Source organism: Bombyx mori, chromosome 13, assembly GCF_030269925.1.
Source record: "Bombyx mori chromosome 13, ASM3026992v2".
In the NCBI taxonomy this organism is placed as follows: Eukaryota; Metazoa; Arthropoda; class Insecta; order Lepidoptera; family Bombycidae; genus Bombyx; species Bombyx mori.
This window is the reverse complement of record NC_085119.1, coordinates 16,469,013-16,495,950: the sequence shown is the minus strand read 5'-3', so window position 1 is coordinate 16,495,950 and position 26,938 is coordinate 16,469,013. Positions and strand designations below refer to the sequence as shown.

The window sequence follows — 26,938 nt, the reverse complement described above, 5'->3', positions numbered from 1 at the left end:
AAAATAGATGTGTTTATTTTTCTTTAGCACTATTCCTGCATTACCGTGCCGCGTACACTGCCCACCCTGTGGTCATATTATCAATAGTGCTTGAATTATGTGTTTTTGTTATCGATATTATTGTTGTTCGCACTTACCGGTATCGATAAATTCGGTTATATTGCGCGCCGCATTGTGCACAATGAGAATCATGACTGCATCTTCTATAGTGGTGGAAAATAGTACAGTACTTCGAAGTGTAATGTCGAATGTATTGCTATTGTTCTCTTGAAATTCATTAAGACTTTTTAATGTTGTGTACATTGCGTTTTTGACATCTCCGCATATAACGTAACTGTAAGAATCTTTTATGATTTTAAGGAAGTTTTTTTTTTTTTTATTGCTTAGATGTGTGGACGAACTCAGAGCCCACCTAGTGTTAAGTGGTTACTGGAGCCCATAGACATCTACAACGTAAATGCGCCACACACCTTGAGATATAAGTTCTAAGGGTCTCAGTATAGTTACAACGGCTGCCCCACCCTTCAAACCGAAACGCATTACTGCTTCACGGCAGAAATAGGCAGGGTGGTGGTACCTACCCGCGCGGGCTCACAAGAGGTCCTACCACCAGTAAGTTCTTAATATTAGACAGCTTAAAGTCCGAGCTTGATATCGACGTTTACTAGTGACGTTAATTTATTAACAAATATAACGCAAGTTTTTTCCAAGCCATTGTTTTTTAAACGGTAACCGTAATTATTTAAAACAGTTTGGTGGTAATGGTAATGTATGTAAGCTTTTCCGCTTTTAATTTTTGTAGCATGAATGACAGTAAGTACAGTGTACCGTACTATTAGAAACTGGAGCAATAAGTGATTTTAGGCAATTTTTCCCGCGAAATTCGAACTTAAGATAAATATTTTATCGACTCGATCCCAGAACTAGACACTATCACTCATGATCCGAATCCTGCAGACTTAACCCTGGTTTTTATGGTGGTCCTCGTAAGTTATCAGTTTTTATGGGAATGCAACGGATGTGGAATGTCCCTACATTATTTTATGGGTTTTCTTCAACTTCAATATTGATAGGGTGGCCATAAATATATTTTTTATGTAACAAAATTAGGTTTTACTGGAGAATTATGTTTTGTAATGATTTTTTCTTCCATGAATACAATCGGGAGACTGTAGCGTCTTCCAATCCTTAATAAATATCATGAAGATTCTTTGGAGTTTCCGCATAGCTCGTATTAATTTTAAATTTGGAATGACTCTTGAAGTGTATTATAATGGAAAATAAAGATAATAATAATTTAAAACAAAGACGGTTGTTTTACCATACGCAAATAACTTGCCATAAAGTTAAAAAGTATTTTAAGCCTTTTTATTTTGGAAAAGAGATCTGCGTATTAAAATACGAAAAAAAAACGGATTTATGAATAACTCCAAAGCATTTTAACAGCTTCATCAATAAAATAAAGCGATCATTACGTTTCGGTGACTCATTCATTAAACAGTGTTAAACGCCTTCTGTATGCACATTCGATTCTTTCATAAAACCTATACGTCGTATGTGTAATGCTTGTTAAACGAAAAAGAGCCTTGACCGATGCGTACTGATCATGTTACTTGCATTAATGAAAATATATGATTAAGACTTTATGATTCTGATTATTTTACCTAAATATACGCTGGATTGAATTTAATTTTATCACGCCATAATAAGTGTGGTATTCGCTTCAAAGAAAACATTTATCGAATTGTATTTTCAATATTTTAGATAAAGGCTGATTCTTCTTTAATTATCTTACATGTTTTTATTTTGTTATGTGTTGACGTTTCGTAGATCTGCCGTGGTATATACCGGGATAAATAATAAGTGATGATAAGGCCGATTGTAAGCCGCGCATGGGTGAGTTTGACCATCTGGCCTGCTTTTGTTTTGAAACAGTCGTGCGTTCCAGTTGAAAGGTATGATAGTCGCTATAACTCTCATATTTAAAGATATAAGTATAATATATGAGCTTCGGTAACCACATAATTGACTTCATATTTTACTTAACAAAGTCGTCTGCGATTACAAATACTGTAAATCAATGAATCAACGTTAACGTTACGTAATTTATTTATTTAGACACACCAACAGCAATACACACAAAACATTCAAGCTTAAAATTAACACGTATAAAATTAAGTACTGGTATGTAAGCCAGTTACAGGCACGTACAGCAATCTCTTATAATATACACTATATCATGTTACAGCAATTTTACAAACAGCGGAAAAATAGGTCAAATTTAAATATTAACAGTACGACATAAAAAAATATTGAAAAGAACATGAAGAAAACAAGAGAACTACTTAACATTCTCTCATCAATTATAAACAAAGGTACTAGGATACTATTATAGTTTGGTTTTTGAGACCATGTCACGTGTCGTTAAAAATGTCAATGCCGTCAATTAATGCACATATTTGGTTATATGCACTACAAATCTTTGATAAAGGGGATAATTGGGGGGGGAATCGTTATTAAAGGAACAAAAATAATACCAAACAAAACCATGCAACTTTGAGTGAAAACCGTCTAGTCGAATGTAAACGAATTAGATATAAAATGCAATATGGATGATCAAAAAAGTAAACCAATAACTTCAGCTACAGCATCAAATGATTAATTGACCCGATTCGACCTCAGAATTACTTCAATTATTTACCTCCGGTCTACTGTTACGATGCAATACAATAGCATGCCTTAAATTATGGCTTCGATTTTAATTTGAAGTAATATTAAGTTACATTTGATGGGAGACGATTGGGTTTGTGGCATTTATTAATTTGCTTCTTGTTCGACTAAAGTTAGATTTCGGATTTCACTTTTCATCTATATAAAGTCAAGATGCGAACATAAGGTGTTGTTAGTACCACATAACCTACCAGTTATTTTGCAAACAACATATGCACTTCGTCTCTTTGTGCCCAATAAAATCTCCCAGTATTAGGTTTAACGAAAGATAATTCTCTAAGCCACCCATTTTCACCAATTGTGGTACTAGCTTAATTTGCTGTTCCTGAATTTCATGAAGAATATATTATATTCATTTCAATGTTATTGAGACTTTGAGGGGAACTTTAATAATACCTCATTAGTGAACAAACTTCGCACTGACAAATCATTGTGCTGATCAAAGTATACTGAATATTTTAAAACTAAGGACGACGCTGTTTGAGCCTTCAGCTTTGGTGACACCGTCAGGACTATTACCAGCTGAGCCGCGCCGTCTGGTTGTAGTTTTGACCGCGGTAGCCCCCCTACCTCATCCGGGCTCTGACCTCGGAGGGGATCGGACGTCGGGTGTAAGAGTGCAGGGGAGTCGTTTAGTAGGTGGGCCCTAAAATCCTTGGGCCCGCGGTCTGCTCACAACACCATGCAGATCGTTGAGTCTCACATACCCCGCGCGCCCCTTTTGCGTGGGAACCTCGTAGGAGGTCCGGCCCTCTACCCGAAAAAAAAAAAGGGGCTATTACCAGCAAACAGTAGTAACGGGCAAGCCAGTCATTTTTCCAGAGCAATAAAAAATTCGATTGCTCAAGAAGGACATTGATTATTTCAAAAGTAGGAGGATAGCTCCCCAACTAAACAGCATAATATAATAAACAGCAAGTGATTGCGAGAAAAGTCACGAAGAGCTATAAATTTGACGCACCCACGTATTTCTTTACGGATAACGAAAAATAAAACGAAACATTCTCTGTTTTAAGTCAAAGTATAAGTACTTACGTCCAAACAAATTTCAAACCCGAACCCCGAGCGTCTCTTAAGAGTAAATCTCAGATGAGACATACAAAATTATTTACACTTGTAAAACAAACAAGCGAGTGAATCCTATCCACTTGACCTCGATCCGCCCGCCTCGCGTTGCCTCGCGTCATACACGATCAATACGAAAAGCTGTAAATAAATCACCAACTTTAAGTTCGGTTCGCGACGCTCTAGTGATGCGGATTTATTTATCAAATGTCTCAGCTATTTATGCAAAGTCAAATCTAGTAAAACTTAGAACTGTGAGGTTATTAGGTTAGGCGTTATTAAAAGTAAAAAAATAAATTCACATTTTTTGTTTAATACAGAAACAGGTTTCTTGAAATTTTTAGGTTCTGCTTTACCCAACATTCGGAGTTAAACCACATCTTTAAAGCATCTGTAAAACCACAAAAGTACGATAAGTTTTAAAGTGCCTATTGATTCATACAACAGCAACTATGACCGTAGCCACATTTCACGTAATAATGACAGACAACACTCTTTGTAGAAAACCTGAATAGAATAATCATATCAGTTAATATTCTTATACTCCACGCAATCTTCTACCGCCACTTACAGTCGCGTCCCATCACTACTTACGTCAAAACTTCGTCTTTATGCTTCGACATACCCGCAGATTACCGTCAAACACCGCTTTGATCTACTTTACAAAGGTAAACAACGCTGCTATCTAATTAGCAGTGTATTAAGCCGATCCCATCAGTTTTCGGTTATTGCCTATCGTCTAATCAATTAACATGCTGACTGATGTTCCATTTACAGAATCGTAAATGATCGACATAGATGATATTATCATTATGAAGTGGCTAAACACTAAACGGAGCTAATTGTCAATGAACCGCAGTAATATTTTATTAGCATTGAATAGTGCGGGGTTCATGTTCATTCACTAATATCAATAGGCGTTTGAATACAACAATATTCAAACAGTTTAACAGTACATATACTTTTAAGACTACATAATGTGTACATTCAATTAGGATTTCAAAGATTTAATCACAAGCCTGTTAATTAGAAGATGCTATGTGCTAATACACCTGAACCTTTTCGAGCTGATGATAATATACGCGTTTGGAGTAACAGTATCCTCGTCAGTATAAAAAAATCGTTTTTTCTTTAAAAAAATCATTAATACTAATGTTAGACTAATTTTCTGACCTGCACAAGTAATTCCGAAAATTAAATTAATTACGTTTTCTGCTGGAGGAAAAAAAACCCTCCGGAATGCCAGCAAACAAGAACAAACAATTTTTTTACTGATTTCTTCTAATCACTAGATCCAGCTTAGGCAGCCCTAGCAACAATGTTATTAAAAGTGCAACCCGATATCTAAAAGTGATCAGTGACATTCCCGTTGTAACATGTATGGACCCGTATGTATGATAATATATTACTATTAGTAAGGCAGTGGCATAGATGTGCCCTTAGCATTGCTAATGTCCATGCTATGATGAATTACCATCAGGTGAGCTGTAGGCACGTACAAATTAAAAAATCAGGAAATATCTTTTTTAACAAAAGCTCGAATAGAAAAAATCGAATAATATTCGTTTGTAACAAACATAAAATCGCTTCCGAAAATCTAAAATGGCCGAACGTACCTGGCGTTACGTATTCCAGAAATCACTGTCCGGTGAAGCGACATAGTGAATGTCCCATGTAGCACTGGAGGCCAATCCTAGTCCCTCGAGTGCCATGCCGTCACTCACCGTAGCCTGTTTGACGCCATATGCGATGATCTCACCTCCACAACGTCCTTAATCCAAAACATGTCAGTTACATTTTAAATCTTCATTCCAAGGCTTTAAGTGGATATTCGTTTGAAAGTTCACGTAGAGGGTGGTAGTGTCAGTGTAGGGTGAAGTCCCAAAGGCAATGTACAGCATCGTGCTCATCATTTCCCCATTGTCTCGTTAGACAAAAATCAAAAACAAACACTCCATACTGGGATTTTCGGATCTAAGTTTTAGATGAGTCGCGATCAGTAATCGTGTATTCGCTTATCGGTGGTCGATTGTGCCTTGGGGAAATAGCACGTCATCGGCCAGAATTATATCCTTAAAAGACAACACTACAAAGCTTTGAGTCTACAGTTGTATTTTTATTTATTAACTATCTGACCCAGCAGACTTCGTAGTGCCTCAATCGATAAATAAAATACCTAAACTTTTGTGTAAAATAAACTTAAAACCAACAAAAGGAATCCCTCCGACGGGGGACACATCAAAGGGGAAACAAAATTGTTATTTTTATATATATTCTGAGCATTTTCATGTTTATCTACATTTTAAACCTTCTTTGCACTTCAACAAATAATTCAAGACCAAAATTAGCCAAATCGGTCCAGTCATTCTCGAGCTTTAGCGAGACTAACGAACAGCAATTCATTTTTATATAATCATATAGATTAAGTAAATTATTAAGGAACGTAACATAAGTTAGTTCAGTTCAACATAATTCAGACCATCTTATGAACTAAAGATCTAAGAGTTTCTTAGAAAAAAAAAAACCTTGTCACAAAACCAAATTTAACGTGGAAATTAACGAAAACAAGGACTAATCAGTCAGTCGATTTCCTATTATCATTAAATTTTGTTTGAAAACGGTTAAGAGGAGAGTACTCGTAATACAAATGATTTCAATTACCAAACAAAAGAGCAAATGTGTTACATAAAAAAATATCTATATATAGTCAGTGATTATTTTCGAACTTCGATTATTGCGAGAAAACCTAGTACTCTACCCACTCAAACAAGCTGACCTTTTACTTAACGTTGATAGGATTTACGAATGAGACCGTCCACCATAAGGTATGAGGATGGAGTCTAAATGTGATTGAAGTGTCGGCTATTCTCTATTATTGAAAATGGGTCGTGTGGCTCTTTTAACGACTAAAATAGTCAGTTTCGTGGAGTACTAACGAAGAACCCGTGAAAGATCTACTCTCTCTCTCTCTCTCTCCCTCTCTAGGCTGGCACCCGCAAACCTTAGTGAAGTATAAACATTCCTAAGGCCTATATATAAATAATGGTGAAAACATTATCAGTAATCGGCAATCATTTCCATCCTATTAAATGGCCAGGGAGTTTCAGGAATGATGATAGTAAAATGAAAAAAACAGTTATAAAATAGTACTTCATTTATGCCTAATTTCAAATCAAAGGGAGAGATATTGATTTCTCGGCGGTGCAGTAGCTGATGCCTCTGATTTTTGCGCCGAGAATCGTGGGTTCGATACCCACATCAGGCAAACATTCGTTTGATGAATAGGTTTGACTACTTCCTGTCTGGAAGTTCATTGTCTGTATATGTATATATTTAAACTTTATATACTTTAAGTTATTAATATAAGTTTGTGAGTATCTGATATCGATAAGACAAATGTTATGACCTTCTTTTCTATATTCTATTATTTGAATTATACTTCGAACACATTGTCATTTTACCACCTATCATTATTATATCTTACGTTATGTCTTGAAAACTTTAGGAATCCTAAATTTGGGGCCGGATGATTGGATGATTTGTTCCCAGTTATTATTATTATTATAAAAAAAAACAAAAAACAGTGGCAGTGAGTGTACAAATGGTGCCTTAATCCTCTAGAGCTCATGAATCGCTAAATAACAAACAAAGTACGATCATTAAATTTTAAACGAAAACAAAGAATGGAATGAAAGAAAACAAACTCAGCGTATTAAATGGAATACAAGTGTTTCAATATTTGACTTTGCCGTATCTAACTTTCCTCAATTGAATATACATAGTAAAACTGAACGTTCTCACGTGAATACGTCAAAGCATTTGTCATTTCCAGTACATTTTCTCTGTCTCCTTATTGCCTGTATGCATTGAATTACTCGAGATTTTCTTATACTTTGAGTAAATGTAATTCTTTCTTCGAAGATTGCGCCTCAGTCGTCTCTCCCGTACATTACGTGACTACAATACGCAAGATCTCGTCTCGAGCCACTCTCGCGTGTCTATCATTTTATTCCTTAGATATGCAAACGTCAGCGTTTGACAACTACAGTTCATGGCGTATAAATTGCCAGTAAAATCGAACGTGGAGGTGAGTTACGACTGTGGACGGGCCCTTAGATGCGCCGTTCCGTTCAACTGATTTATCGCAAGCTTTGTTTTTTAGAATTTTCTCGCTTTCGTAAATGTGTTCTCTTCTTCCCGCTAAATATACGTTTGCTTGGCGACCGCCTAGCTCAACATAATAGCGATTAACGAACTCAAACATGTTAATGGTTTAAAAAATTCCATAAATAAAAAGCAAAAGATTATTTGTAATGCTCGGGAAACCGACTCGCAATAAACTAGCACGACGCCAATAAAAACGTTAAAACCCTCCCCGTTCTGGTTGTAAATTCAAATATTACCCCGCTAGATATTCTGTTCCTGACCGCTTTTTGCGATCGTCACGTGTAGACATTTTAATTTTAATAAAACTGAACATCGGCACGCCCGACCTATTTGTCAACCTTCTTTACTTTTGCCGGCGTAAAATCATACAGTATCACTCAACGTAACTATGGCCGGGCTCGGAGTCGACCGAGGTCTCAATCCAAAGGGCGCTTTCGATTACAGTGTTAAGATATAAATTCGCGAGATAAACGCAGTCCTCTCGCGAATGAAATATGAAATCCGCGACGCTTCCGACGTTGGATTTAAGGTTTTCTCTTTAAAGTTATAAAGGTGTGTTTTATTTGAGCAACGAAGGATTATATTCGGGATTTGGACGACGGAACACGTAGGTGAACCATCGCTCATGTGACAAATTCCTGCGTTTGCCTTAACGCGGGACACCGTGTTTAGAATATTATATATGAAGTGGGTTCTTTTCGTATTCATATTGATTTACATATGGAATAGCAAATGTGTTTATGCGTGAAATAAATAAAAAATATATTTGAATTGCAAAATATTTGAATCAGAAATAGGTACACGTATTTTTACTGCCTCGTATATTTTATTTTTTAATAAAGCTTAACCGCCATTTCCAATGTGATTCATAGACCCAAGCAACGTAATGTTTTGCCGATATTTATACATGTTCAAACATAAAAAGCAAAGTTTTAAATCAGTTCTGTAGACAATAAATAAATTCAATCACATTGTGCTTAGAGTAAATTAATTAATTTCTGTCTGAATTTTTCTTCTATGTAATAAACATATTTGTTGAGAAATGAAAAATCCAAGAAAACCGTAGGTAGCTCTGAATATAATAGTCAATCTTTTAGAAACATTATTGGTGAATTTGTAATTATAATCTGTTAATAATACTTTTAGTGCAAAAAAAGCTTAGTCACTCTGGCATGCTGGCGCCTAGAGGATGGGACCGCGCGGTCACCATCTCTCCCGAACGTACTGTGGAAGAGTACAAAAACGAGTAAAAAAAAGAAATGAAACACCAGCGACACCACCCGGTCGATCTAACAGGCTGCCGTACTGCGGAAACTGGCGTCATTGGTCGTCGACGATCGCCTTAACGACCCGTCGGTCCGCCGTTCTCAGTGTGGCGAGTCTGGTTGTGGTATTGACCAAGGTAGCCCCCCTACCCTGCCCTGGGTGGAGGTCGCACGTCGGGTGAGAGAGAGAGTAAAGGGGAGTCTTTTGACGGGTAGCGCCCTTAAAACATCCATGGACCCGCGTTCTGCAAACCGCACGACTGACATGCCCTGCGCTAAACGAAGGCGCGAAAACCTATCATTAGGTTTAGCACCAGACCAAAAATAAATTTGATTTATATCTTTTGGGAGCTGTTCTTTTCCGGCGGCTGTTTGACCGTCTGCTAAAGCTGACGCAATGCTAGTTGGACGCAACGGTACTTTGTGTGCAGAAAACAATATTACCGCCTCCGCTAGCGATTGCCTCAATCGGTAAAGCTCCCCCCTCTCCCCTAATCACGAAACACATGATTTTTTATTGTCAACCAAAGTAACAGTTGTTCCCTCTGGTAAAGGTTTGCCGGTTCGTTTATGCGAATTTGCAATATTCAAATCGTCCAAGTCGTCCTATTTATTTGGGTCCTTCGAAACGAACCGTCGTAATAGAATTCGAGGCTCCTTACAAATTTGTCCTGGATATAGTTCTGTTAACGAATGACAATACGTGCGGAAAACGGATTTCGTTGGCTTTATTTATACTTGCGTGTTTTTTTTTTTTCTATCTCCAATACTTCAGGGGCTTGTCCCACACTCTGAGCTACGTGATTTCAAAGAGTAAGCAACATGCCAATTGTATATTTATGAGCTCGCCGTTCTGTCCTATTGAATTTTTCTATTGTAATTCGGATTCGGTACAAAGTTACCATTTGCTTGGGATGTGGCTATTGAAATAAATACGACCGCAAAACAAGCTATGAGCTTTTATGACTGCCAAAAGAGGCTGAACACTTTGAACAAATAACAGCGGAAGAAAAGCACAAGTCATCTAAATCATTTTCATTTCTGATTGCGTAATCTACTTAAGAAATCTGTAGGGATGCTGCACTGTTTGTTGTGATCTAGTATACATTTGTAATTTTTGTAATGCTTGCTAATCCATCATAAAAATTCAGATTTAAATCCACGTTTAATCTTAGTCGTTTTACATAGAAGCCACACAAATTAATAGAGTTGTTATAATAGTGACCGGTCATTCGTTATCATCAGGATGTCCTGCGGTTACGGTTTTATCATCACGCTTATCACGCGAAGAGGAAACAGACATTATTTTTAATTCATTTGTCTTTTAGTACGAAGCGTGGAGGGCGTCTCATTTCGCGAATTGGATCTAAATTCAGTTTGTGTGAAGGATAAATGTGATAGTGCTATTTTTAATTCGGCATTTAGTGTATTCGTTAATTGTATTCGGATTACGAAGCAGAGTGAAATTGTGACATTGCTTAACGAGGTATTTGTGAAAAAATTTCCAACATTTTAAGTGAAGCCAAAATGTTCTTGCGAAATACGAGCTAGCCTTTTGAACGACTGTTGACATAAGTTGTTCACTTCAAACAGTAAATACTGTGTGATATAAGTTCCAAGTCCTAAATGCATAATTATAATATGAAGGTTTAAAGGAAAGTCCTTTTCAGTAGCCAACTTAGCATTATCAGCGTCAATTCAACGACAGTGGATTCTTCATGCCAAGTGAACATTATACGCTTATAGTACATCCAAACCATGTGCAAGAAACAGGAAAATAATTTAATTTCAAAACTATTATTGATTGCTTTGAATAGCGAACCACCGAAGCTATTGTATGTTGTAAAATTTCCTAGGTCGTAATCGACATGTCGAAAATTATAGAATTTGTTAAATGAACTAGAGATAATAACAAGAATCTTTCATTAATGTTAACTATTTTGTAAACTTTACTTTTGCTGCATTTAATCCCAATTTGACTTTTCTTAAACAAAAAATCTCTTTTATATATACGATTACGAGAATAATATTATTTATTCTCGTATCAAAAACGTTATGCCAGAAGTAGTCAATTAAAAGGTTACATCTACGTTTTTGATTATACGTTAAAATGAAAAAAAAAATACAATTATTGCCAAGTCTTTACTAAATTAACTTAAATAATTAATTTTAATCCTATAATTCCACTCCAAATTGATCATTTGTCGCGGTAGTTATTGGCGAATATAATGCTATTTAAAAAAACAAAGTACTTTGCTACTGCTACTAAGTATCTTGTTATTTGTTTGTATGTGTTGTGTGTTGATGATGATATTATATATTGCAATTTTGAATTCTTGACAACCTCCGTGATTACGGATAACACTTTTATTATTGCTTACATGGGTGGACGAGTTCGCCACCCACCTTTTCTTGAGTGGTTACTGGATCCCATAAACATCAACCAAGTAAATCCTGTCCAGCCACTTTGAGACATGAGTTTTAACTATCAGTTTTATAAGACAAATGTAGAAATAGGTAGGGTGGTGGTACCTACCCGTGCATGCTCACGAGACGCCCGTAATTATGCTAATTATAACTTATGCGGGTTTGTTTTTCATTACACGCTTCTATTCCCTCACCACGGAAGTCAATTGTGAACATTTGTCTAGTAGGTATTTCGTTAAAAAAATAGTTACCCGCCTGCGGGATTCCAACATCGTCACAATCGCATCGCTCGATACGACTGCTCTGGGTGTCTTATTCTTTAGACCATGATAAATTTGATATATTGTGAACAGACTATGGATGGACAGTCAAAAAAGTAATCTTAATTATAGTTATATCTATTTTAACCTTATTATAAATTCCAATAATGAGGTACATTAGCTGCTATTTTTTTCCTCGGCTCCTTTGAGTTCGGCCTCCAGAGATGTTTGAGTTGAATTAAAAAGATTCCTTTCAGATTCCCCTACAGCACTTTTTCTTCAGTTTATTTTTTCGTTTATTCTTCCTTTAGTGATCTCATACGATTTCTTTTAATGTTGCGAATTAAAAGATTTTAAAGAAATCTTGTTTTGCATTAGATTTATCTTTATTTTTACCGCTTTCATTGAAATAGCAATACTTAGTTCGATAAGTTCTGGATTTTAAATAACAGTTCTTGCAGAAGCTTGCTTTGCAATAATTTTTTGTTTCTTAGATTTTCATAGAGGCTTTCTGGCCAGTAAATTTTCGGAATATTTCCAATCAATGACTACTAAATACTACTACAATCAAAACGTAACTAAATGAAATAGTACTAAACACAATACTCGTAATGGGAACGAAATTATTTGAAATGGTTCAATCAAAAAAAAGTTATTTTGAAATAAATTTCCTGATTACTTACTAAAATAATTCTCGAGAACATCAAAGCGTTGTATTTCGATTACAGGTAAATCAACATGTCGACGTCTTTAGTGATATACACATTTTCCTTATTACGTTTCGAGGCTTTTAATGATAGATCCAAAATTTATTTTTAACGCTGCTCTTTATTTAGCTCAATGTATCTTTTTTATAATAGAGTTGATGTTTTAACTACAGTAGATATATAGACAATTTACGACCCACCTTGTTTTAAGTGGTTACACAACATTCCATCCTGCTTGCGTCGATAATCCTCAATGCTGAGGGTCGTGGCCTCCTTTAATAACTTTCTCCTGGATTATTGCGCCAGCCCTGCCTGTCCTCAGGTGCTCTAGTGGCAACGTGCATCATCAATCTCCTGCCCTTCTCCCAGTAACCTGGGGTCGGCGCAACATGTTTTCTCCTTCCATACCTCTCTATCATATACCATTTCTTCGCTCACTCCCCTCTCACACATATCGTCTTTAACACAATCCATCAATTTCTTCTTAGGTCTACCTCTTCCTCTATCTTGATGGCTTCATGATATAGACAGCATATAGACACCACAGCTCACGAACGTGTGGTAGTGAATTGTAGTGTTTATGAGGGTGTCCACATTCAGTAGACAAGCGATATCAAATATTTATTGTCGGTCATATATATAATATATGCAACTTTTTTCATAAATGCCGCTAGCACGATTTAGAGTATCAAAATCTTCTGTGCTATTTACAGCTACCGCTACTCATCCAAATTACTTTTATTAACTACTCTATTAACCGATATCAAATGTTTTTTTCAACTTGGTTACATGAAGAATAATACTAATCCGCCCCAGGAGTGTACTCCAATTATTTCACTTCCTCCGATTTCATTGAGATCAGCACATGAATCCTCATTGTATTCTTTGTCATGTCATGAAGCCTTATCATTTCTAATTATGGCTGCCCTTTCCTCTCATTTTATGTGGCTTCTATTTCCTTTGTTATTATTTCCTGATGACTGAAGTACATACATAATGTATGAGATTTTAAAATACCTTTTTACGGATCCGTATTACGATTCTCTGTTTTGGTTTTTATTTGTTTTATAAATGCGATGTCTCGTTTTTAGGGACCGTTTATTGATCTTTGGGTTTTCTTTTGAGAATATTATGGGTCGAAGAAAATATTGTGAATACATGTTGCTTGCTGTAAATAATTTATTCGAACACTATTAAGTAGTAAGGATTCTGTCTTATTTCTGAGTTCATTTTCTACCCTTTTTTTAATGAAACTCTACCCTTCCTTTTGCTAGTTTCTAAATACTTTCTGTACTTCTTAGACTAAGTTAGATATCTGTATATATAAAAATGAATTACTTTTCGTTAGTTTCTCGCTAAAACTCGAGAACGGCTGGACCGATTTGGCTAATTTTGGTCTTGAATTATTTGTGTCAGCTAGTTATATATAAAAAGCCTTTTTAATTATAGAATTTAATGTCGACACTTGCTTTTATATATTTTCATTATTAAAGTAATGAGCATTGTTTTCTATTCTTGTTCCACGTATATTATCATTAACTTACACCAAAAACTTCGATTACGTTATGATAATAAATAAACTTAAAGAATCTTGAATTTTTTTTGTGATTGTAAAAACAATTGTTCCTAAACGTTAACAATAGCCGACATTCATTTGTCGCAAAATAATTACAAATGTGTTATTTACAATAAAATCATTTTTTCTTACACTATTTCTGATTCAAATTTATTAAAATTAAATTTTTTAGTTGGATTTTCTATAAAAGAGTATTTTGTTATTTTTTTTAATCTATTATTTTTTGGATGTTTAGCTCTATTCATAACCCCACGAAACTAAATAAGTAGAGTCCACTCGATATGTAAAGCTTTCCACCCTCGAGCCTTATTAACCGTGTACAATTTTGGGCAGGCCTGGGCCGACTGCACCCGTACGGCTCGGGCAGCGGTTCCAGTAGCGACAGCGGTCGGCATCGCACCCGGAGCCGCGGCCTCTCGGACTCGCCCACAGCGCCCACCACGCCAACGTCGGCCTCCGATAACGCTTCGGACGCGACTCTGACGGACTCGGAGCTGCCTCTAGCAAGAGACTCAACACTTCTCGTGCAGAACGGTTAGTTCAACTCTTTCATCATTATTAATAATAATAATAACTAGAGGTCCCGCAGTAGTCGAAATTCGACTATAATTAATTGGAATTCTATAATAAGCTTGTAAACTATGTATTATGATTATATTTTATACTTCTATAATCACAAATTTCGCCAAGGCTACACTATAAAAAATATAAATAAAGACAAACAATATTTAATCTATTCTCAATTTGACCACAGACGTCAAGAAGAAAAGCTTGACAATAAATAGTATGTATGCGTGTGTGCGTCAAATACATGGTATGTAGTGTGTGTAATGTTTTCTTTATTGATTTAATGTATCTTTTATGCATTATTTTAAAAAAATATTAGCATTGTGCACTTCTTCTCTATATTCTCTATAAGTGTGGAAAATTTCATACTCCTCCGTCCACGCAATTTTCGTAAAAAGGGATACAAAGTTTTCGCTTCACGTATTAATATATAGATAATAATGATAATAACAAACATTTATTCCAAACATGAAATTACAAAAAAATTAAACAAAAATTAAAAGAAAAATAACGAGGCTCGGAAAGGGTTACCGGCTCAGCAATGCCTAACAGTACCGAGACAATCGGTACTGCGGCGCTGATCTTCCGCCGGCACCTGCGGAGGGACGTGCACACCAGCATAAGACCGACCAATCACTATCTGAGCTTAGAATAATAACAACAACAACAATAACAACAACAACAACAATAAAAACAATGAAATACATTATTATGATCATTATTAAGCCCACCCGGTGTTGTGGTTTTTTTTTTCTTTTTTTCTTTTCTTAGATCGGTGGACGAGCTCACTGCTCACCTGATGTCAAGTGGTTACTGGAGCCCATAGACATCTACAACGTAAATGCGCCACCCACCTTGACATATAAGTTCTAAGGTCTCAGTAGACAACACTGCGTCAATGTCACTACCCTTGATGAGGTTTAAGTTTCAAGGGATCCTTTTTTCGATTGTTGAATAAACTAACTTCCACTTTGTTTTCCGAGAGCTATAATTATATGACTTTGTGCAACTTAGCCTTGAAAAACTATGAAATTTCCTTCTAAAAAAGCCTAAAAAAGAAAATGTCTAGGCCCCTAGCATTCTTAAGATCCACGGTGAGGTGCTAGTAATGAAAACCGTCAATTGACTAAGCGGTAGGCAGCGGCTTGGCTCGCCCCGGCATTGCTGACGTCCATGAGCGACGCTAACCACTTACCATCTGCGGGGCCGTATGCTCGTCTGCTTCTCGAGCAATAAAAAAAAAAAGTTCCCAGAGCTTGTTTGTCTTCAATTCCAATAGAAAAGCCTCCGTTAATTAAAATATAAAGATATGCGATCGAAGAAATTCTTTATTCCAATAATGTTCACTAAGAATAATGTTGTATGCATCTCGTGAAAAGTATAAATACAATGTAATTACGTGTTGCTATCATTAAGCGATTATCTAAAACCTAATAGTCGATTACATAACATTAAATAGAGAGAGATAGAAATAAATAAAAAGCATTTGCACCAATCATTGCACTGGGACGTGTTTGTGCTACCACTCCTCCTATTTCTGTCACTAAGCAACTTTGAATGTTATTTTAATTCAATTAAGGCCTCGATACATGGATAAACTGATCATAATCTATTCCCATACTCAATAGAAGACGTTAGAACGTGCTTCAAATTATTCTAAATGTGACTGGTGAGAGAGGGAAGTTGTCTAATAGGTTCGAAACTTGTAGAAGCATATTGATGACTTGTGGACGAGCTGACAGCCCACCTGGTGTTAAGTGGTTACTGGAAGCCATAGACATCTACACGCAAATGCGCCACCCACCTTGAGATATAAGTTCTAAGATCTCAGTATAGTTACAACGGCTGCCCTACCCTTCAGACCGAAACGCATTACTGCTTCACGGCAGAAATAGGCAGGGCGGTGGTACCTACCCGCGCGGACTCACAAGAGGTCCTACCACCAGTAATAAACATGATTGGGTATCATATTTTTTAGGCCAAATCCATAGTTTCCAATTCGCTCCGACGCACGTTCAATCTCCGCTAAGCTCTACTACCCAACAATACCAAAATCTAAGCGAGTTTTTGTTTCGTAAACAAACGTGAATTGCGTTTGACATGCGAAACAGGAAGCTATACACAAAGTGTCGTATAACAACGAATTGGACCGAAACATCGGATGAAAATTACAGGGACGATTGACAACGGGAGCTCCGGGGGAGCTTAAAGCTGATGTGATTTTAAACTTGTTAATATTAGGGCTTCGCGGAGCTTTTGAGTGAAGCTTTTTAGGTGTAAATAATGTGAGGTAGTCGACAATTTAATTTACATATAGTAAAATTCGTTCAATTGTAACGCTTGGTAAATAATGAGTAGGTTGCTTGCGCTGTGCAAAATTATTTGTAGACGTAACAGTAAGGTCTGCTTTGTGTATATGATAATTTGTGTAATAACTTTAATCACACGCACCCAATTTTGAATAGTACCAGACCTAATTTAGTCTGGAATGAGTTTTACGAATCTTCGATTGAAGTTAGAAATAATTAGTTTCAGATATAAAACACCTAAAAATCTCGATACAAGAACCGGTCGAATATCATTTTATGGTGTAGTAATTATAGTGATTAATTCTTTTAATTTTTTTTTTTTTTTTTTTTTTTTATGATTGAAGGATTACTGGTGGCCCGGAGGCCTTTCCAGTTTCACCAGGACAGGTGGGCGAGCAAAGGCTCAGCCAGGAGGGGTGGGATTTGCTAACAGCTACCCGAGTGCCTCCGAAGGAGACCTAACAGCTCAAGAGTAGCTGCTTCGCGAATGAATCTACTACCGGATCGGAATCGCGACCCGCTGAGAAGATCCGGCGAGAAACTCAGCGAGCTGATTCATGGGTTAGGTTGCACGGCGAACTCTTTGTCGAGTTCGACGAGTACGGTTACCGAGGTCCCTAAGCCTGCTCCTAGTGTTAGAGCTGAAGGCGTCTAATGCAAAAGTTATTGGATCTGATGGATCCGTAAGGACGTGTCTAGGGCGTCGACGGTGACTGGCTCCTGCGTGATCAGGATTCGGGGAGTAGTCAGCGGCGGCAACGATAAGGCGATTATCATGACGCATAGCCTTATCGAAGTACCGTTCCGACGCTGACTTCATGTATTTCTGGATAGATTCGAGGCCCAGGTCATCGTGTAGGTCAACGTTTTCTTTTAATATATAATAGACATGAAATATTTCTTTAAATAAATAATTGCTCAATAATATATAGTACAGGTGGTTTTTTCAAGAAAAAATTAATAAAATCATCGCACATATTAGTAAAAAAGGAATTTGGCATCAATCAGATCTAATCTTGATGCGTTTGATGTTGTTATATAAAATCACAAATAATTAAAAAACACGCCAAGCTTAATGCCATTAGAAAATAATGAACTAAATGTTACAAATAATTTGATATGATGAACTCTTACATGGTAATTTTCAATTTAATTAAATTCCAATTGTCTTCAAAAATTCCACCAATTGCAATTTATGGCACTTCCGACAGCACTGAAACATCGGGTTTGATGTTTTAGTGATTGTGATGACATATGGCACTCCGACGTGGTCGCTCTCAATGAGCCTTATAAGAAGGCTCAAAGTACCCAAAGAGCAACGGAGAGGGCTATGTCCGGAGTTTACCTGCGAAATCAAAAAGGAATGAGGAGATTCCCAGGAAAACCATGGAAACCAACATAGCCCAAAGATAGCAACGTTGAAGTTGGTACCGAAAAGTGCTCCAGTAGCAACCGCGTACGGGAAGACTTTGCGTGGCTTATATGGTGGACCGCCGACCTGTTGAAGTTTGAGGGAATCCGTTGGATGCAAGCAGGTTAGAACCGGTCGTTGTGACGAGGCTTGGGCCTATGCCCAGCAGTGGACGTATGTGGGCCGAAAAGATAGAAACATCTGGAACTCGATAAGTTAAAACCACGATTCGTCTTTCGTTCTAAAACAAAAACTAAGTCCTATAAAGCTTATAAAGTAGATAAACTAAAAGTGTTAATATCTTCAATAATATCAGATAAACATCTTTGGTATGATAATTAATTCACGCAATTCTAGGAATTATTCTGAACGATGTCTCGAATGGTGTTTTTCTCATATCAAGTTTCTAGTTGAACTTTAATTAAGTTGTTAAGCGTCTTAAAAGATAATTACATTAAATGTGTGTGAGTGTTCATATTAAGCCGACTTAATTTGATTCATGAGGCTTAGTAGTTAGGCGTCATTCGGTCGCGAAGTAGCTGTTACTTAACTGAACACATAACTTTTTTGATGAAATATCATTTTTTTTATACTTTAATATGCTATCTTGCTTTATTTCGTAGGCTATAAGGATCTGGAGCAAACACAGTAAAAGGATACTTTACAAGAAAGTATAGATTACTTTAGTATGTTCCTCGGTTTTTCTTTCGTAGAGTACCTACATTTACGGTTTAATTTCGCGTTGCTTATTGTCATTATGTATATAGTTGCTGACGTTTCGAATACTTTACATTTTTGTTGTGAGGTTGATGTGAGTGACATAGGCTATAATATTATTATTTTTTAGTTAGGGATCCTTACTAAAACTCCAATAATGTAATCCAAGGTGTAAAAAATTTCCTAAAATACTCTTTACATCGCGTGCCTTGTGAAAACTATTCATGATAGAATAAAATAATGTACTAAGACTTTGTAGAACACATTATTATTTACAAAAAGTGTCACGACAGAATATGTCTAACTATTATAGTTATGCCGCAATAAGTTTTCTTTTATTTAAAAAAATAAAACAGCTCAAATATCGTTGAAATTTTTCTTAAAGACCCGAGCGGAGCCGGAGCGAGCCGCTAGTATGCAATAAAACTCAAAATATTCTGTACATTTACATTTGAAACATCTATAGCCGCACGTAAAACCGATTTCTGGCGTGGCGACGCATGCCGTGGCGACGCGTCGCCATGCGCAATTGACTGTGCGATTCTCTCCCACTCGATCCGGCGTTAAGCCATCTCTCTCGCTACACTGAGCTCGGATACCTATAGTGTATACTCCGTGTTGTTTACTACAGTACACATAACCTGTGTTTTACTTGAAAACAAATTATTTTTTCGTAATATTTTATTTTATCATTATGACATATTTGGTTCCTATCACAATCTGTTCTTTTCTGCATATTACTTTTACAAAATAATGTCGATGTTTCACATCTGCCGGGCGTCCTGTGACGGCTCATATTTTTTTTAAATTTACCACACGATTTTAAGGTCAAAAGTCAGCATTAACCGTCGTCTGAATTCTGCTTTCCCGTGACGCGGGCTAGAGCGAGAAGCGTTTGAAGGAATGCAAAATGAAGCATGTGATTGCTATGGAATCGCATTACGGCGCACTTCTGGCTTACACCGACCCCTATCGAACTGGAAATGAATATTTCTATTGCATATTTGAACACCACGCCACGGAGCTCTCGCGGGTTTGTTTAAAAACATATTTGAATATCCTTAATTACATTTACTGCTGTATGAGCTAAATCTACTATCTACTTATGGTTTTTTTTTTGATCAATATAATTATTTTATGGTCTTCGGGTAGTTTCTGCTTTCGCCTAATGTGGAGCCTTATCTCTAGAATTGGAACAGAATTACAAAGTACTGCCGACAGAAAACTGGTATGTACTTCATTAACCCTTCACAGATGAACGAGATCATATTCTATCTGGTGCTAAGTGCTTACCGGAGTCAATACACATCATAACGTCCACGGTTCTGACTACAACATGAGATCCAAGTCTCAGTGGGATTATTTAATGGATGTCTTGGAGTCAGGTTTATCGTCCTTCGCTATGCAAGCTTACAAATTCGCCTCACCGTTGATAATAGCTACTGTAATACATTTTTTTTAGCACTCGTTTCAAGGAGGCGATGGGGTTCTCATGTCTATAGGATTTTTTATTGCTTAGATGGGTGGGCGAGATCACGACCCACCTGGTATTCAGTGGTTACCGTAGCCCATAAACATCTACAACGTAAATGCCGCCACCCGCCTTGAGACATGAGTTGTAAGGTCTTACTTTTAACAGTACAACAGCTGCCCCGCCCTTCAAACCGAAACGCATTACTGCTTCACGGCAGAAATTGGCAGAGTGGTGATACCTAACCGTGCGGACTCACAGGGCTGCATCAAAGTCAGTTATAAACTCATTTAAGTTAGTTTGCCTTCTGAACTTTGTGTGGGCTTTGCGCTCTGAGCGACATTGCGTGAAGTATTTGGCACACGTTCTTGCGATTGTAGCATTTTAGATTAAAAAAAGGAATAACATTAAAATTGCGCCTTTAGTATTCCGGTTGTGTATTTTTGCTGTACATCATTTAACTATGGCACCTGTTGATAAATTAACATTAACTATAGCACTAAGGAAATGAGCGCTCGTGAGCTTTACGTATGTCTAAAGTTTACTTTGCCTTACGTATCTTCGATCAGTAGCATCAACACCTTAACAAGGTACTGCGATAAGGAGTATTATCGGGGTACTTCGATCGCCAACCGACATCTACTAGTTCTAGGGCTTATTTGATTTCCTCGTGCTTAGGTAGAGACGTCATGCCTATTTTAGCAGTAAAGTCGTAACGCGTTTCGGTTTCAAAGTTGAAACACCTGTTACACTTTACAATTGAGACTGAGACTTTACAAAGTGTCAAGGTAAGTGGCGACAATTACGTTATACACGATAGCCACTAGAACAAAGGATAATCAGAACCTTACTTAAATACTAATCGAGTAATTTTCGGTATCCATCATTAAATAACACGCATTTTTTACTAGTGGCAGGACCTCTTGTGAGTTCGCACGGGTAGGTAACACCACCCTGCCTATTTCTGCCGTGAAGCAGTAATACGTTTCGGTTTGAAGGGCGGGGCAGCCTTAACTATACTGAGACCTTAGAACTCATATCTCAAGGTGGGTGGCATTTACGTTGTAGATTTCTATAGGCTCCGGTAACCACTTAACATCAGGTGTGTTGTGAGCTCGTCCACCTAGCCGCAATAAAAAAAATTACAAAATTTATGTGCCCCATCCAGTTGTAGGTACATAGCTCTAATCCTAAAGGCTCGGTGACAGGGTAGCCCCGCACTCTCCTAATGGATTCCATCGTGTTCCATGTGAACCGAGCAGGAAATCCAGCAGTTTAATTTGCGTTCAATAGAATTCTATAATCGCTCCAGTTTTTCATTGAAATTCGATTTAATTGGAACTCGTCGTTGTTGAGGATGCTTCGCGCTGGGCTTGTGTTGTGCATCGTTTTAATGGCTCTATATACACGCTTTTACTGCTAATAACCAAAGCGGCAATAGAGTTTTGATTTCAAATCGGAAAACAAATCAGCTTGCCACTTCAAATTTGCTTTTGTAGCAAAAAAAAAACAGGTTTTCTCCTGCATATGTCAACGGATTTTTTTCGTGTTTTCACGAGCTTTAGTATTGAAAATAAACCTTATTTGGAAATATTTAGTAAATACTCTTTCCAAAATTTCAATAACGATAAAACAGAACGGTAATATGAGTACTTAAAATAAATCTAAATCCTGATGGTAGGACCACTTATGAGTCCGCGCGGTCATATTGCCTATTTCTGCCGTGAAGCAGTAATGCATTTCGGTTTGAAGGGTGGGGCACCCGTTGTAACTATACTTAAGACCTTAGAACTTATATCTCAAGGTGGGTGGTGGCATTTACGTTGTAGATGTCTATGGTCTCCAGTAACCACTTAACACCAGATGGGCTGTGAGGTCGTCCACCCAACTAAGCAATAAAAAAAAAATGATGCGCTATGACTTGACTTTCTTCAAACGAGACTTGTGAAGAGTACGGTAGGTAGGTAAGATTGGCTCTGCCTCTGGTATTGCTGAAGTCCATAGGCGATAGTAACCACTCACCATCAGGTTTTTTTTTTATTGCCCTTGTAGGCAGACGAGCATACGGTCCACCTGATGGTGAGTGGTTACCGTCGCCCATGGACTTCAGCAATGGCAGGGGCAGAGCCAAGCCGCTGCCTACCGTTTAATACTCTCCACAAGCCTCGTTTGAAGAAGCACATGTCATAGCGCTCGGGAAACACCGTGGAGGGGAGCTCATTCCACCTGTGGTCTGTATACTCGTCAATACAAGAGCAATAAAAAAAAAGCTTTAGCTATTATGGTCGAATTTCGATCATTTCGTTTATAAACAGCAGGACGTGCTCAGTTAGCCCGGTTATATTATATCAATTACAAGTTGCTCTAACAAATTACAAGCCTCGACCTCAGTGTTTTCAATGTTTCACTTTGAACCCACAACTTTACGTGAATTCTGGGCTCGCTGCGTTTGTTTACACGCACTTTATGGGTCCAAATTTAAACTATCAGCTTTTATTTGTCGTTTACTATGACATTCCTGCTTTGTCTTTTCGCCGTGACCTCTTGTTTGCGGTACGAAAATTTATTCAAACCCGTGTTTTGGGGTTTAGAAAATTTCGTGTGTTGAATTAGTCGATGTTTGATGTTCAGTTTTGGCTAACATACTGTCCCGGGCGTTGTTAGGAAACTTTGTTGTTTCACGTAAATCGAATTAAATGATGTTACATTTGATTAAATAAGGTTTTCGTGGCGCTATTAGCTCGGCCGATTCATGCGCGCATTGAAAAAGCATAATATTGCTTCGTTCTTCGGTATCATACAATTTTGGTTTTCAATCACAATTTTTCTTCGGTTTTAGTGAGTCATAGACAAAATTGGAATCAATATAAGAACTCAAACTCGTTTTTTTTTTTTTTTTTGCATATATGTGTGGACGAGCTCCCAGCCCGCCTGGTGTTAAGTGGTTACTGGAACCCATAGACATCTACAACGTAAATGCGCCGCACACCTTGAGATACAAGTTCTAAGGTATCAGTATAGTTACAACGACTGCCCCACCCTTCAAAGCGAAACGCATTACAGCTTCACGGCCGAAATAGGCAGGGCGGTAGTACCTACCCCTGCGGACTCACAAGAGGTCCTACCACCAGTTTATTGTTACCGACGCTTGCGTTTGAATAGCACATTATACAAATGGCGGAGAATAACACGTAAATCGCCTGTGACAATGAAAATAATAAAGTATAGATTTTAGGTTTTATTGACATTGGGAATTGAGTTTTAATTTTATTTATTTTTTAAATTGCGTATGGTCTAATCTGTAGTACCTAATAATCTAACCATGACGTTACGAAACACAACTAAATATAAACGAAAACATATCAAACCCCACTACCGGACCCACTGAGTAAGACACAGCACGGCACCATATGGAACTTTAAAAAGGGCATTCATTCATTAAACAAACAAACATAAAATTTAATGAAGCGCGCCCATATACGTTGACGAATTTCCGGCTTCCATTATCATCGCTCCACATTCCGTCTCGCTCTGAACGATACACTTCGCTCACAAATGAGCAAGACGAAAGATTCGAGATCGAGAAAAGGAATCCATCTATCGTTCGGCGACCCGTCAAGAGTGAAACAGGCCGCAATTAAAACCGTCACCCGTGCCCCTACCGAAATATCGCGACGTATTAAAGTTTCTTTTAGTGCCGTATCAAATTGTTGTAGTTTAACACGTTCATCCGGAGCCTAATTTTACGATTTGTCGCACTTTTATTGGAGCGACAGTGCGTTTCCAAAGATCTTTTTTGCCACGTACCATCCTGCTTTGGAATGAACTCCCCTCCACGGTGTTTCCCGAGCGCTACGACATGTCCTTCTTCAAACGAGGCTTGCGGAGAGTACCTACTTTATGGTAGGTAGCGGCTTAGCTCTGCCCCTGGCATCGGTGACGTCCATGAGTGACGGTGATCAGTTACCATCAGGTGGGCCGTATACTCGTCTGCCCACAAAGGCAAAAAAAAAGTACGCGAGCTCTCCGAGTCGCGGTAGCCGGGTTGGATGGTTTCAGGCGTACGGCTGCTTCGAGAACGCAATAATTATAATACGGGTCAACACCAAATTTGACTTTCATTGCAAAGCATAAAATTTCGATATTTTAGATCGTATTTAGACAAAAAAACACAAACACATGGCATGAATCAGTTTGCTTTTGAACTTTAATAAATTGGCCACATATAAAACAAAATGCATCAGCATCGTATTTACACTTTCGTGACATTTTAAGTTTTTCTGGGCTTGTACAAAACACCTGATCGTTGTTTATGACTCGAGTGCCATCTAGTGGCACTGTGTAAACGTAAACACCCCACTCTCATAGCGCGGTTTTTTGAAAGAATTAAAATTATTACTTTAACTATCACAAAGGCAAACTGTATACCAAAAAAAGGTATTATATTTTCGTTTTTGTGAATAATTAACCGGAAAAACCTAGTATAAACGTTAGGACAAAGAACGAATTTTTTTTTGTAGAGTTGTGTTACGAATGAATGAATTATTTATTTTATTTCAGACAACAACAAGTCGTATTTCAGTAAGTACGTATTACATTAGAAAAATTTGTACCTGCCTGCGGGATCGGAACACCGGTCCATCGCTAGTTATTAACGCACCGGACGTCTTATCCTTTAGGCCACGACGTCTTCAAAAGTGCGCTTATTTACGTTTCTGCTAGACTTAAACATCGAGCCAAGAATTTTACTTCAGACGGCTAAATTAAAATGTGCGTAATGCGTTTTGAAAAATTGCCACGTCACCGTCCCGATTAAATTTTTCCCCTGCTCGGCATTACGTACGTATACGGAGCCCCGAATAGCAGCGTCAAGAACATGACGTCATTAAGAACGCGAAGCTCTATCTCGTCTCATTCACTATTTTACACCCCGAAATTGCGGAATTAAGGTTTCCGTATTCATCCATCAAGGGAATACCGTGAAATTTCGTTCGAGGCACTTCCCCCCTTCCACAAGATTACGCAAAAATAATTGTTCCGATGATCCTCCCCGGGGACGGTGAAGTTAATCAAAGCGCTGCGAGCGCACATTACCATCTTTGAAGGCGTTTATCTATACTCGATATCGTTTTCTCGGTAAAATGAATGATTAAAACTACATCACAAAGGACTGCAATAACAGAGGACCGACAAAGACGATATTCTTCTTACAGTACATTGAGCGTAAAAATTTACCCGAAACGAGAAAGGAAACCCTGTAATGCGTAATGAACTGAGGGCTTTTACAAGAGACGATTTGACCACAGCTCAAGTTGGACACGACGAGCGTAAAACTCATTATTTCCTTTACACTCTTGTTGATTAGTAGAATCCTGTTTCTGCTGTTAAGCAAATATGAATTCTGTTACACAAATACAAGAGTCTTCAGTCTCTTGTTGCAGTTTTTCGCTGACTTTGCTCTCGAAGTTTCATTTATATTGCATATATTTCGATTGCTGTACGGCTGGACATTGTAAAATAAGCCCTCATTAAAATTGTATACAGAAATGTCGTGCCCACACCGAACCCCAGCTATTAGAATTCTAATACCTCCCTTATTACTTGTAGACAGCTCAGCACCAAATCCGCTTGTGATTTGTACCGATACAACGAAATACGGTACAATCCTACAGCGTCCTTAGTCTGCTCGAAGGCACAAAGGAGGTCGGCTCGTTCCGACTGAACCGGCGGACCCGCAAAAGTACAGGCCCTTTCGGAGAGCAATCCTTTAATACTAATTGAATCATAATTTCGAAAGCCGAAAGTTTCTTTTTATGTAAATCTTTTGGACGGATGGCTCAAAGGCCAGTGAAACGGGAGCGTAATAATCTTACGAGTTCTCAACGTCCGCGTCCCTACGAAAAGACCTTGTGATCGGGATTAAATTTCTTTTACGTTTCTCGTAATCGAAAGCGAAATGTATTTTATGATGTTATATATCGTAATCAACTTTTCGAATTCCATATATGACTTAAATAAATTCGTCATTTCCAAGGTAAAACTTCGGTTGATAAAAAATGTTCAAGAAATTATAGTATCGATGTTATAAGTTAAGAAGTATACAATAATAGCAATAGTAAATGCATTAAAGTACATAAAAAATATACAAATAGTAACTGCATGGCTGATATTCACCACGTTTCTTGGAGTAAATAGACGTTTAATATGAATGCTGTCAGATGCTTCGGGATATTGGGTCGTAATTATTTGTTTCCCTACCTATTCGC

At 37.6% G+C, this 26,938-nt stretch overlaps 1 protein-coding gene and 1 long non-coding RNA gene across 7 annotated transcripts in view; one reads left to right on the top strand and one right to left on the bottom strand.

Annotated features, from left to right (window-relative positions):
* LOC101737256 (teneurin-m) overlaps positions 1-26,938 on the top strand; it is a 306,072-nt gene that overhangs the window by 81,719 nt on the left and 197,415 nt on the right. For 5 of the 6 annotated variants that reach the window (XM_062671919.1, XM_062671923.1, XM_062671922.1 and 2 more), the window contains one exon: positions 14,531-14,731. In XM_062671919.1, the coding sequence (XP_062527903.1) occupies positions 14,531-14,731 (201 nt within the window). Of the gene's footprint in view, positions 1-10,526; positions 10,714-14,530; positions 14,732-26,938 lie in introns of those variants that run through there. The other variant, XM_062671921.1, reaches the window with a different exon arrangement.
* Positions 1,018-7,977, bottom strand: LOC134200017 (uncharacterized). The gene is made up of 3 exons (XR_009974761.1): positions 7,597-7,977; positions 5,412-5,566; positions 1,018-4,186 (listed from the first exon to the last, which is right to left on the bottom strand). It is a non-coding gene; the product is annotated as an uncharacterized LOC134200017 (long non-coding RNA).